Below are 13,510 nucleotides of genomic sequence, written 5' to 3' on the forward strand. Positions count from 1 at the left end.
GCTAGAAGAGAGCTCGTTAGACTAACTGCTGTGGTTTGATGTAATAAAAAAAAAGGCAAACTTTAGAATATGAGAAAATTATATAAAATCCAAATTATCTGAGGATGTAAAGATACCATTCTGAAATTAATACAGTTGCATGTTATGATCATTTGTTTTTAATGATAAATATCTTTAGAACAATTTTCGTGACAGTGGTGTCAGTACCTAACAAAACAGAATTGTGTGAAATGGTGCCATTTAATATTGTCTATAAGTGAACCCTAGTGTTTATGACTAATCATAGCTTGCTTTTAATTTCAAAGGCAGCAATTAAAAACTAAAATGAAGTTGGAGCTTTTTTGAACTTGTAAACCTTATTACTGTTTACATTTTTAAAGATTTCTATAAAGTCACTGAAATAATATTTGGCATGTTAAATATTTCACAGAAAAATGATGCAAAATGTGCATCTGGCTCCTGAGGCTGATGAAGATGATCTTTATTCTGGCTACAATGATTATAATCCCACGTTTGACACAGAGGTAAAAGCATTTGCTGTTTCCCGCCTTTCCCATAAGTAGGATTTTAAATTCTAGGTACAAGATAAGAACATGTGGATGCAGTAATGCACAAGTGCACTCTTGCTTTGAAGTTAAATTGTTTAGCAAGAAATAAAGTTTCACCAGGATCTTTTTGAATAGTTATTTTTTTTTATAGTGTTCTATTCCAGCAAAATACTTGTGTGCATCTCATAGCAGATCTAATCTGCTTTAATGGTTAGAATTTATGAAGTATAAAAGCCTAGTTATTTGAAGGCCATATTCACATTCAGGCACATTCACTGTGGTGTTACCCAGACAGTTTGCAGTGGCAAGTTTTCTGACAAAAGAGGCTACTTACTGGTCAATAGGTCATTGATCTCTTACTGTGCTGCGGATGGACATAACAGTAGAATGGAGTCCTGCAGGTCTCTGCAATCGGTAGAGGAACATCTGGGATGATGACGGTAACCCTGCAGACCACTGGTAACTGCTGGCGTAGTGGAATTGGAACAACGTGGGGGAAGTGGGGGGTGAGGGTGTGTTTTTTGGTCCAGACCCATTACTCTGCTCAAAGCAGAGCCAGTGTGCAAGGCTTGGCATCTTGTGTGAAATCCCAGTGCCAGATTCATGGGAGTTGCAGGGTGACCTCAGAGACATGAGATAGCTTAATGTATTGGCATGACAGGCATTAATGTTAAAAATTAGCAATAGTGCTAGTAGGAAGCTTTCAGACAGAAACAAAATTTCATGTTAAATTTTGTCACTAAAGCTCTCCTTCCTCAGTGTGTTTTTGTTTTTCAGAGAATAATGAATTTTTACATTTCCTAATCTAAAATACCAAAAAAGAGAGACCAAATGAAATAATTATTATTTATGTCAGTAAAACCTGTCATTCAGTTGTCTTCAAGACAAGTATTTTTGAAATAAGAATTGGGTTTTTTTACCCGTTCTCAGTAGTCATAAGGTTCTGGAGTTGTGGCTTTGGTTGTGGTTTTAAAAGAGTTGATATTTTTATTTTATCTTTTCTAGGATTTAGAAAATGATGTAGCTTTTCAGCAGGCAGCAAGAACAAGTCATGGTAGAAGACCCCCTGTAAGTACCTTTTAAAATACATTGCAATAGTGTAACTTTCTCTAAAGCCCTAGCTCTGATTTTGGCACTGGCACAAATGTACCTTGGGAATCTCTTATCTTTTTATGTCTGCTGCTAACATGAAGGTACAGACTTTAGTTATTTATGTGGAAAATAAGTAAAAAATTAGCAGAGCAGAAGTTCTATTAAGTTCTGGAGTTAAGCTAGAGCAAACAAGGAATTTCAATTGGAAATGTGTATTCTTGTTTGATAAAATGAAATAAAACCATGTTAAAGAGCAAAATTATATATTCTGAAAGGACTTTGTTTAATATTCTGCACATAGAAATACTCACTGACATAGAAGGTTAAGATACATATTAGACAGTCGGATTTAGAAAACTGTGTGTTCTGATAATTTTTTTCTCCATGTTCATGTAATTTATATTAATTTTCTTACTTTAATTTAGCTGTGACTTACTCTTGTATCAGTTTTCAAAACTAAATATAAAGTTGGCACCTGCACTTTAAATGTACGTACTATATGTCTGAAGAAGGGCTGGAACTGCCTGATTAATCTTAACTTCTTTGCCAGAATAATCAGGCTCTACAATAAGAATCCTTCCTATAACAATTGAAGCATTATTTCTATGAATTTACTGTAGAAACTATATAGAAAGACTGATAATTAACACATATGTTTGTTAATTGGTGGGGGTTTTTTTGGTTAGGTGGTTTTTTTTTTCCACCCAGGTGACAGCCAAAGTTCCTGGTACATCAGCTTCAAGACCGTTAGCTACTGGGTTTGGGGTACGTTTTTGTTCTGTTGTATTCTTAATGAAAAAGAGGTATTTACCAAAAAATACATTTACCATTTAATCCCTTGTACAAAGTGCAGTCTTTTTATCTAAGTATTTCCTTCCAGTGAACTACATGTATTCATTAATTTTAATTAATTCACAACTCCACACTTGGTCAAGGCATGGTTAGGGATTTTTTTTTTTCTTGCTCTCCCAAACCGTTCTGCAAATCAACTTCCGTACTGCACAAGGCAGTAGATTTCAAGGTATTAACCTGATTTTCTTGCAGGAGGAACTAGATGGGTAGTTATTTGTGCTTGGGTGAAATTAAGTCTTAAAAAATACAGGCTTTCAAATCACCTCTAGTTTAATCAGAAAAGTTGGTCATATTCTTTGGTATAGTTAGCCCATTGTAACTCATAAATAACTAACATTTTAACCTGTTTTTCTATGGAAACAGAAGTTATGCGCTGATGACAGACATCCACTGTCCCCTTATCCCAATAAATTTTCAACCTCAGCCTGTCGCAGTGAAATTTGAAAAGAGAGTGCTCTTCAGTGTAAAGATCCTGCAAGTTTTATGACAAATAAAGAAGGGATATCACATTGCTTTAGATCTCTTATGCAAGTTAGCTGGGTAACAAGTAACACCAAAATTCTTTATAAATCTTTGAAATACAACCTTTACTCTGAACCTTCTGTTGCCTGCTCTGGATATACTCCTTCTGAGACTGCCTTTTCTTGGCAGTTGTGTTTGCAGATGTTTAGTGTAGCAGCATGCTGTGACAGGATAACCTGCCTTGTTAAAGGAGCTCACAAAAAGGCACCTCCTAAGGATAGTAACAACTGAAATGTTTCTCTGCATTAGTAGAGCTGGAAACCTCCAAAGCATTGTCCAGGCCACAGTCCTACCTGCTTCACTCTGCAGATTTGCTTCTCCTACGCTACAGCCCTTGTTAATGTAATTCAGCCTTAGCAGAAAAAAAAAAAAAAAAACCACACACAAAAAAAAACAACCCCAAAACCAAAAAAACAACAAACAAACAAAAACGAAAAATGACCATAATGTGTGGTGGATAGTGGGTAAAATAGTACTAACATTAGTACTATTAGTGGAAATTAGGGGAATAATTTTTCATGGCCTGAAGCCCTTTATTTTTGTCTGTTTGCATATTGTAGCAACCTTTAGCTTTAGCTAAACCTTTAGCACTTGCTACTAAATATTTCACATTTGTTTCTTCATATTTTTAACACTACTACAGGACAGTGTGTATCATGTCAGCTAATGGAAAAGATATCCACTGGCAGTTTCAAAGTATAGCCGTGTTTGTTGTAATATAAATCTTTATGAAAGTATGACTTAAAATCTGCACCTGTATTAATCTCTTATCAGCTGTACTCAGAATCTTTCCGAAGTATTTTGTGTAAATTACGTGTTCAGTTTAAAGGCAGCAATTTCAATAATTGAATAATGGAAAGTACTGCTGCCTCAGATCAGTTTCTATGTAATATTTTTTAAAAGGTCTGACAGAAATATCCAAATACATAAAAGCCAGTATTGTGAATTTGGGCTAACGGGAAGTGTTCAACATCTTTAAGTCTGCCAGGCACTGGTGGTATATCGCATATGAGTAACATAAATGGGAATTTTGCTATGAACTTATGTGAGAGTTAAATCGACTTAAAGCTCAATGTTGAGAAGATTGTGCACAGCCTTAACAGGATTCTAATGCTTTGTGAATGCTGCTGTCAAACGATTTACTTATTTTTGTAGTCAAAGGCAACTTTAACTTCATCTATGGGAAGGCCAATGACAGGAGCTATACAGGTAAAAGTTTCAATATTTACATTTTGTATTGATTTGGAACAGTGAAGTTTTCTGATAAGTGTTGGGTTTGATACAAGTGTTTAAAAGTTCATTGAAATAGGAGAAATTATTAGTCTGTTTTAATTTGTCCTTTTTTGAAAATACTACTGTCAAAGCATGAAGGTAGTGATGAGTATTTTATTTGAGCACAGGGTTGGAAGCAACACCAGTGTAGTGCTTTTTAACACTTACTGACATGCAATGAATAGTTTTTCATTGATATAGGAAAGAGGTAGTTTCTGGTTTTCATGTTTTTCTTACATACTTAGACTGTAATAAGAATCTGCTGCAATTTACCAATGTCTTTCCCACCACCGTGCTTAAATGTGTGGATTTAATGTTAAATATATCTGTAGCCACTATATTTTTTCGTGTCCACCCAGGTGGGAAACAGGAATTATCAAGGAGCATCAAGAGTAGGGCTGATCCCCAAGGGAAGGCAATCCAGGAGCCTAGCAGGAAATCGCATGGCCAGCAGTACAGGGGCCTTACTAGCCGGGACCCGGTCCCACAATACCTGAGCAAGGCAAGTAGGATCCACCCAGAAATGGTGGCCATATCCAACCTAAAGCCCAGAACGCAAGGCAATAGCATGGTGATGAGGCAGGTCAAGATCAAGTAAAAAAGGAGCGCAGAGGCCAGAGTTAGGACCAGTGATGACTGGGCAGGTCCATAGTGAGAAGGCAAGGCTAAAATCAGTCCACAGGTTGAAATCTGGATCAAGGGACTCGATAGCCAGGCGTAGCTGTAGAAATAAGTAGTCCTCCAACGAAGCTCAGGTAGGGTCTGAGGGACCACGGTTGAGCTTAAATAAAGCACCTGGACCCACGGGTAGGGTGTGTGGCTGGAGGCCCCAGGTGAGTCTGGTCAGGACCATTATTAGTGCACTCTCTGTTCTGACAGGAAAGTTTAATTAGGTGGCATGGGTGGGGTCAGACATTCTTGTGTTGGGAGGCATAATGTTGCTTAATAAGTCACAAACACAAAAAACCCTGTAGTTTGTGCCTCTCTTGATTTAGATAAGTAAAACATTCTGATCCATACTCCCATAGGATTCTCTTTATTGTCAATAAAAAATTAAAAAGCAACTGAGTTCTGAAACAGCGTGACAGTAAGCTAGAGTACATTACAGATCTCAAGGCCAACGGTTCTTCAGAATTTTCTAAAAATAAAAGGTGTTTGAAATTAAGTGTTCTGAATACATATAAAATTTACACAAAGTAATACGTGTTCCTTTGTGTCAGTTAGAGTTTCCCGATAGTGTTTGCTTCTCTACTTTGTAGACAGTTATCACAGGATCATAGAATACCAGGTTGGAAGGGACCTCAAGGATCATCTGGTCCAACCTTTCTTGGCAAAAGCACAGTCTAGACAAAACGACCCAGCACCCTGTCCAGATGAATCTTGAAAGTGTCCAATGTTGGGGAATCCAGCACTTCCCTGGGGAGATGATTCCAATGGCCAATCGTTCTCATTGTGAAAAATTTTCCTCCTGTGTCCAGTCAGAATCTCCCCAGCAGTAACTTGTACCCAGTATCCCTCATCTTTTCCATGTGACCCCTTGTAAAAAGGGGGTCTCCATCTTCTTTGTACACACTCATTAAATACTGGAACATGGTGATAAGGTCTCCCCTAAGCCTTCTTTTCTTAAGGCTGAACAAACCCATATTATATGATGTATAATATTTGAGAAATAAAAACATCTTTTAAAAATATAGAGCTTACTGAGGTGGTAACAACTGCTTTTTGTATTTAAAGGTTTTGTAATATGTAACTGATGTCCATACTGTCCACAATCTATTTTTTAGGAAGATTATTTTAATATGTCTTCCTTTTATTTAAGGATGGGGTTGCTCGACCAATGACAGCAGTGCATGCTGCAGGTTACACTAAGGCAGCTATGAGAGGTATGGTTTGTAGAAATAACCAGCTGCCAGAGGGAGATTTTATTTTACAATTTTCAGTACTGTCTTAATTTTGCAGGTTCTTCATTTGATCCTCTTGGCCAAGCAAGAGGTCCTGCTCCACCTCTGGAAATGAAAAATTCAGAAAGGTTTGTTCAGTTTTGCATTAAATTATTTCAAAGCATTAACAGTGACAAAAAAACCAACCACGGGTAGAGGTTAAAGACATCCAGGCAGTTAGGAAACGTTGAGGGGCCAAGCTCTCAACTTTGTGGAATAATGCCACAAACATTTACGCATGCGGTTGGCTGACTGGCTGGAGCAGTTGTGCTGACTTTCAGGAATGCCTGATTTCAGTGACTTCTGGTTCTGACTGCAGCTCAACAACCTGGACGTAGTTGTTGCCACACAAATGCTGTGATACTTATATAGAATTGTGGAGGATTATGGACAGCGTGTGACAGGCAAGGAACACCATGATTCATGCAGCTCTCTGGGAAGAACTTGGGGGAATTTTGCCTGCTGTTTTTCCCTTTTCATTCTGACCTTAGCACTTGAGGTGAAACTGAGGTTGTGAAAGTTTTGCAGGCTACTGGGAACGTTGGGGAGTTCACTGAGAACAAGTCATTGAGCTTTTCAATACAGAAGTTATATTCCTCAAATACAGCTGTGTAGGAATAGGGAATCCTACTGAAATGTTTGGTTATTTAACCAAGGGAAAAAAAAATCTAGATTAATAACAACTGTTTATTAGAATCTGCATTTGCAAGCTATACTTTAAAGTTATCTATGCAAATGAAGGTTCGATTGATTGCTTTTATACAATATTTCATTTCACTAAGTGTTTGATTTGAAAGTTTTACTAGCCCATCTGTTTGTTCTGTCATTAATTCTCCTGCACAAATTTGGTCCATGAAATTTGCATGTCTGTCTTGTTCTCATAAGGGGATTTATGTTTTCTTAGGTCTCTGTTCTCAAAAGTGTGAATGTGATATCTTTGGAGGATCTTCTCTGGGCATTTCACATGTGTTCTTTGATAAGAACAGTTAGTTGTGACATGTGATACATCACTGTGTTGTTTTATTGAGACTATCCTGTGTAAAAGCTTAGTGTTTGCAGTTATGTTACTAGTGTTAATCCTTTTATTGTCATTTTAGTTCGGAAGAGAAGATTAGGCAGTTGGAAAAAAAAGTGAATGAACTGGTTGAAGAAAGCTGCATTGCCAACAGCTGTGGAGACTTGAAATTGGTGATTTTTCTGGATTTCACTTCATTTTTGCAATTATGTGAAATACAGTTTGTATAGATAGATGTTTCATACTGACTTGGGTTCAAATATTTCAAAATACTAAAATCATCTTAATTCTAACTTTGCTATGACTTCTAATCCAATGATACCTTGTATTGCCAAAAAAAAAAAAGTAGGAGCTGTATTTCTTGCATATATATTTGTAAGATTTCAGTGTTACAAAAACTTCCTTGGCCCTATCTCCATTGGCTGCTTCAAAAGGGTCTGATCATTTGCCCAGTCTAACCTATGGACTCTGTGGGAGTAGGTTAACCTTCTTCAGTACCAGGCTTATAGAATCATAGAACAATTTTGGTTGGAAGAGCCCTTCAAGATCATCAAGTCCAAACTTTGTCCTAGCTCTACTAACACCACTAAACCATGTCCCTAAGTACAACATCTACCCATCTCTTAAACACCTCCAGGGATGGTGACCCCACCGCCTCCCTGGGCAGGCTGTTCCAATGCCTGACAACCCTTTCGGTAAAGAAATTCTTCCTAATATCCAGCCTGAACCTCCCCTGGTGCAGCTTAAGGCCATTTCCCCTTGTTCTATCGCTTGTTACTAGGGAGAACAGACCGACCCCACCTCTCTACAACCTCCTTTCAGGTAGTTGTAGAGAGTGATAAGGTCTCCCCTCAGCCTGCTCTTCTTCAGGCTAAACAGCCCCAGAACCCTCAGCTGTTCCTCATACAAGACATGCTCCAAATCCTTTACTAGCTTGGTAGCCCGCCTCTGTACCCTCTCTGTCACATCAATGTCGTCCTTGTAGAGAGGGGCCCAAAACTGGACACAGTATTCATAATTGGCATCTTTCCAGCATTTGATCCTCAGATGCATAAGAATCTTGTCTAAGGGATATTCAGTTTCCTTGGTGTTGCTTGGGCTTTTTGGATAATGTAATTTTCATTCAGGACTGGTGCTTGGCACCAGAGTCAATCTCACTTAAGCCACCTTCACAGTACCCTTCCGTGCCAGGGGCTGTCCGGTGCTATAGCATGTCGTAGACACTATATTGCTTTTGTTGCACCGTAAGGGGTCAGCATCAAGATGAACTGTTTCATCTTCTTTCAGTCCTTCAGACAAGGGGACCTTCCCAGCTAAGCAAACCCTAACGTGCAGACACCAATATCCTTCATGGGACAGTGGCAATATAGCATGTTGATCTTGGGTTCCGGTGTGTCAAAATATTTTCTTTCTTAGGACCAGGCTTATGTTTTATTCCATATGCTTTGGACTGGCCAGCTCCAGCTCCTAATCTACTGGAGGCAGAGCAGACTCAACTGTTAGAATTAATGATATACATCAGGTTCTTAAGGACGTAGACCCTTTGTGCTCATCTGTTGCTCTCTCAAGTTGATGGCATCTCATCCATAAGGGGAAAAAGTAACTAGAGCTATGAGAGATGATGTTTCTTGTTCAGTCATCTGAGCTGCAAAATTTTTTAGTCGAGGAGTGTATTCTGAGGAGGTATTTTTAAGAGTACAAGAATGGGTAAAGCATCTTTCCTCACTGCTCAGTACTGATTATTATCACTGATCTGATACAGATCCTAGGCTAGATGGCGTTTGATTTGATCAAATTCTCATATTTTGGAGACTAAGAGCTCCAAAATTCATTACAAAGAGTGCAAATAGTCTGTAATGGTCTGAGCCTTGCTACAAATTGGGAAAACGGCACTGTTTGTCCATTGTACAGAACATCTATATTAGTGAATCAATCAAAAGGTTTGTAAATTGTAGCATGGTTACCAGCACAGTTTTGACCTGGGCTAACTAACATTTTTTAAACAGTTCCTAGACATGGTTGAAGGTTACTAGGTGTAAGGAACTATTTCCAATAGGCAGTTTGAATGTATTTGGTCTGTAGTAGAGGGTACTAGAGCAGTGTTGTGCAAGTTAGTAGTGGCTAAATAACAGACTCTAGCCCATTTGATTTACATCTAGAGTAGATGTAATTAATTCAAGCTGTTTGGAAAAGTTAGCACTTCTAATAAATGTTGTCTTTGTCTGGCACAAATATTTTTCCGTCTGCAGTCTGATTTAGATCCTTTCAAATGTCTCTTTAGATTTTGTGAAAAATGGTGGCTACAGCATCATTTAATCTTACCTCAGCTGTCTTAATGTAGGGATAGTCTTAGCTGCAGTTTGGATCTGTTAAGCAGCATATATCTTTTGATAGGTCATCTTTGTTCAGAATCTTTGTCTTTGCATTGAGATCTAGAATTCATTCAGCTCTCGTGAGCTGCACTGGACCCAGTGACAGTGACGGCTTTGTTGGAGGGACTTTATATTGTCCAGTGCTCTTCACACATGGTGAAGGCCTCCTTGCATCTTTTATGCAAGGTGATACTGTGTGCCTATGTGATACTTCTTGTCAGCCTACATAGGTTATCCTTACAATCTTACCTGTATTTGGCTGATTTCTTAAGTAGTAAACCTTTATTTGCATGTTTCAGGCCTCCTGTAGGGGAGATATTCCCTATTACAGTGTCAGGATCTGCCACTTTGTAGAGAAATACCTAGTGTTTCATTAAGAAGCATACCTGATTCGAGTGTTTCTTCTCTCTTTTAAGATAGCTGTTTACCTTTGGAACTAGTACAGCAAGATGTATTTTTCTTGTCAATGATTTTGTCATGTGTAGTGAGAACACTTTCAAATACAGACTGTGACTGGAAGATTCCAGTTGTCTTGAGGACTGCCTTTCAGGGTGGGTAACGCCCCATATCTTTTTGCCTACTACCACCAAGCAGCATTATTTCTATTGCTTTTGAGAAAAAAGCTGTCCCAGCTCTCTGAATACATTCTTGTTTCTCTGATCAAAAGGCCTGGTATATGCCTTGTTTCAGTCTGTGCAGCAATTCCAGTGATCCTGATCAAATTAAGACAAGATGGAACATTGATCATCTTGATTGTGATAGGTCTGCCTAGACAGTTCTGATACCAGGTTGATACTGTGCTGTGTGAGGACTGCCTTTATGCTTGTGCCTGCTAGGATAACCGTCTGGAACCCTGGTCTACCTTGGTCATATTCCTTTCCAATGATTTTTGGATTATCTGTTGACCTTGTAGCCCGATAGCTCCTTCGGAGAGAGGGATTTCACTTATCATATCTTTGCCTAGCAGCCCACAGTGTAGGGAGTTTTCATTCCTTGGGGAATTAAGAAGGCTTCTAGTAGTGAAACTCTGAGTCCCAAAGTAGGACTTAAGGCTGGTGTATAGACTGGATGGGTCTGCCCTTCAAGCCAACAAAAATCCTATTATGCTGCACTTTTGTGACAATTTTTTTTTTTGCTGCTGCTAGCTTTTGATCAGAGAGTATGAAAGAAGTTATCCGTTTATTGAGTTCATTTAGGATAAATATCCTTACAGACCTATCCAAACTTATTTCTGATATAATGTCTGAATTTCACCTTCCCTAGGAGATGTGCCAGTCTGTTTTGTTAATTTTTCTTGAGCCTCTTGCATATATGGCCAAGAATGTTCTTGGTTTCTTGATGTCAAAGGGTTGTTTCTTATGTAGATTATACCAGACCATTCTGAGGGTCCTCTAGGGTGGTTGTGTTAATTTCTGACCAGTCCAGCAGAATATCCATTTTCCTGCAGAAGTCATCAAAGTTGCCAAGTTGGATTTGCCTCCTATTAAAAGGACTAAGAATCAAGCTGTATCTTGAGAAGTACTTCCTTCGCTACTAGCTGCCAAACAGCTACCTCGCGTGCTAGCCATTGCTTTTTTAATCATTGCGCCCTTGCAGAGGCATACAGGGCTGCTGATGGTGTTTGTAGACCCATAGCATTACTTGTACAAAGGATCTTGACGCCAATCTGCAGATTATCTTCGGATAAAATAATTTTGGAGTTACTGAAAGTGTACATGTGAATGTACATGTAAAATACCGCTTGTGGATAGATAAAACAGGGAAGCAATTTACAGGCATCCAGAATTAGTCAAGGTATACGTAAAGCATACATTTGGGTAACATGCATGTTCCTGCCTTCATTTTCTTCCTTCCAATGTCGCCTTACACTGGAGTTCTGCAACTAAGGAAACATGCCAAGCCTAAAAGCTCTCTCTTTTTTTCTTTTTTCTTTTTTTTTTTTTAACATTTATGTCCAGTTTCTCTAGTGCACTAGAATAATCTACTAGGGTCACTATAATCCAGTGATTATGGCGTGTGTATGTGTGTGACTGTAACTCTCTAAAATTATGCAGTTAAGCAGACATAGGCAACTGTATGTCTGTATTGCTAATTAACACCTTTCTGTGGGTTATATTACGACTTTTCAGCCACTGGGTACAGTCTGTGCAGCTGAAGAAAATGGACATGAGTATATTCTTTTCATACTTGTTTTGAATATATTTTTGTCATCTTGGATTAGTGAGATTCAAGGCATTGCTAAATTCTAGTATTTTATTTAAGGCTCTCGAAAAAGCAAAAGAGGCTGGAAGAAAGGAAAGAGTATTGGTGAGACAACGTGAACAAATTGCTACTCCAGAAAACATCAACTTAGACCTCACTTACTCAGTAAGTACTTGGAAATCGTCAACGAGTGAAACAGGTTGGTAAAAAACCTCCTAAAGAGGCATTTCAGTGTTTGCTGAGTGTATGTGCATTGTAATGCTCCTAGCAGTGTACCAGATCAGATAATGGTCTATGTTTGGGAGTGGGGGAAGTTTATGAAGATAAGTGAATGGTTTCTTAAAGTTAAAAACTGAATATTGCATTGCAAAGATCAGTTGATATAATTGAGTCTGTTCCCTTGCAATCTCAAGTACCATAAAAACCACATAGTCAACATTAAGTGAAGAAGGATGCCCCTGAACATGTATTCCAGCTATCTACTTGCATGCAAACATGCATATCAAAATATAAGAGATGTAACCCTGTACTTCAAAAATAAATTGTCTGGAAAATGTAACATGTCAAGAAAAGAAAGGGAGAGAGATCAAGTTAAAGACACTGCCTTTAACTTGAACCATAATGTAACAGAGAATGTATTACATGAAATAGGGTATGTTAACATTCCTAAATCCTGAATCTTAAAGTAGGTATCTAAATTTACATTCTGGGTTTCAAATTAATATTGGACTTTTTTTAAAAGAAAGGATACAACAACCATAAAAATACTTAGGGGAATTTAAAGTTGTACTCCAGGTAGTGCTGTAGAGAAATTATTCACAATGAATACATTGAATTAGGCAGATGTAGTAATTTATTTTATGGTGAAGGTCAGAGTAAAGCTGGGGAAAAAACGTGGAGGTATTTCACCTGGCACCCACGGAACTTCTGTTTTGAAACAGCAGTTTGGAAGAATTCTGTCTTTGTAAGCTGAGTGACCACAGGTAGTAGGACCATTTTCCACATGTTGGGAGTCATAAATTACACGTAGTTTCCAAGAATTATCTTGTATGAATTTTTTTTAATAACCTTGCATTATAACGTTGTGTTTACTTAAGTCTAAGGCCCACTTAGCATGGCTTTTAATGGTAGTTATTTAAGTACAAAAATAAAAGAATTAACTGGAATAAGTAGATTTGGAACTTGTTTTCTCTATGTCGATGGACAAGAACAAGGGAGCATTGAAGGCAGGAAACTTAAAACTGGTAAAAGCAGTATTTCCAAGGTAAAATTAATCTGAAATTATCTGTTATGAATTAAAGTTTATTACTGTGGAGAGAACAATGTATTTTCTTGTACTTATAATTCCATTTTTCTATAGGTTCTTTTCAATCTGGCCAGTCAGTATGCTGCTAATGAAATGTATGCTGAAGCACTGAATACTTACCAAGTTATCGTGAAGAATAAGATGTTCAGCAATGGAGGTAGGTTACATTCCAAAGTGGATTAAAATTGGTATTCAGGCATTCAAATTGAGGACTTATTCTGCATTCTGTTGGCTTATGGAGATCTCCACCCTCGTGTCTGCCAGTCAGAGTGGATGACAGATACTCATGATTTCTGACTTGGTGCAACTTGATGTGGTTTGGCTCCTGGCTCATGAAGTCTTTTCTTTCCATAGGCTGAGCTAAACATAAAGCCAAATATGTAGTTTTC

The 13,510-nt window shown here is 38.1% G+C and overlaps 1 protein-coding gene across 7 annotated transcripts in view; it reads left to right on the forward strand.

Moving 5' to 3' along the window:
- Positions 1-230: 230 nt before the first annotated feature.
- Positions 231-13,510, forward strand: part of IFT88 (intraflagellar transport 88) — a 50,730-nt gene continuing 37,450 nt past the window's right edge. For 5 of the 7 annotated variants that reach the window (XM_009947726.2, XM_009947727.2, XM_086481807.1 and 2 more), the window contains exons 1-9: positions 435-524; positions 1,554-1,616; positions 2,349-2,405; positions 4,170-4,223; positions 6,106-6,169; positions 6,246-6,315; positions 7,324-7,414; positions 11,876-11,980; positions 13,176-13,278. In XM_009947726.2, the coding sequence (XP_009946028.1) occupies positions 435-524; positions 1,554-1,616; positions 2,349-2,405; positions 4,170-4,223; positions 6,106-6,169; positions 6,246-6,315; positions 7,324-7,414; positions 11,876-11,980; positions 13,176-13,278 (697 nt within the window). Of the gene's footprint in view, positions 257-430; positions 525-1,553; positions 1,617-2,348; positions 2,406-4,169; positions 4,224-6,105; positions 6,170-6,245; positions 6,316-7,323; positions 7,415-11,875; positions 11,981-13,175; positions 13,279-13,510 lie in introns of those variants that run through there. The other 2 variants (XM_086481806.1, XM_086481808.1) reach the window with 2 other exon arrangements.

Source organism: Leptosomus discolor, chromosome 1, assembly GCF_034619465.1.
Source record: "Leptosomus discolor isolate bLepDis1 chromosome 1, bLepDis1.hap2, whole genome shotgun sequence".
In the NCBI taxonomy this organism is placed as follows: Eukaryota; Metazoa; Chordata; class Aves; order Leptosomiformes; family Leptosomidae; genus Leptosomus; species Leptosomus discolor.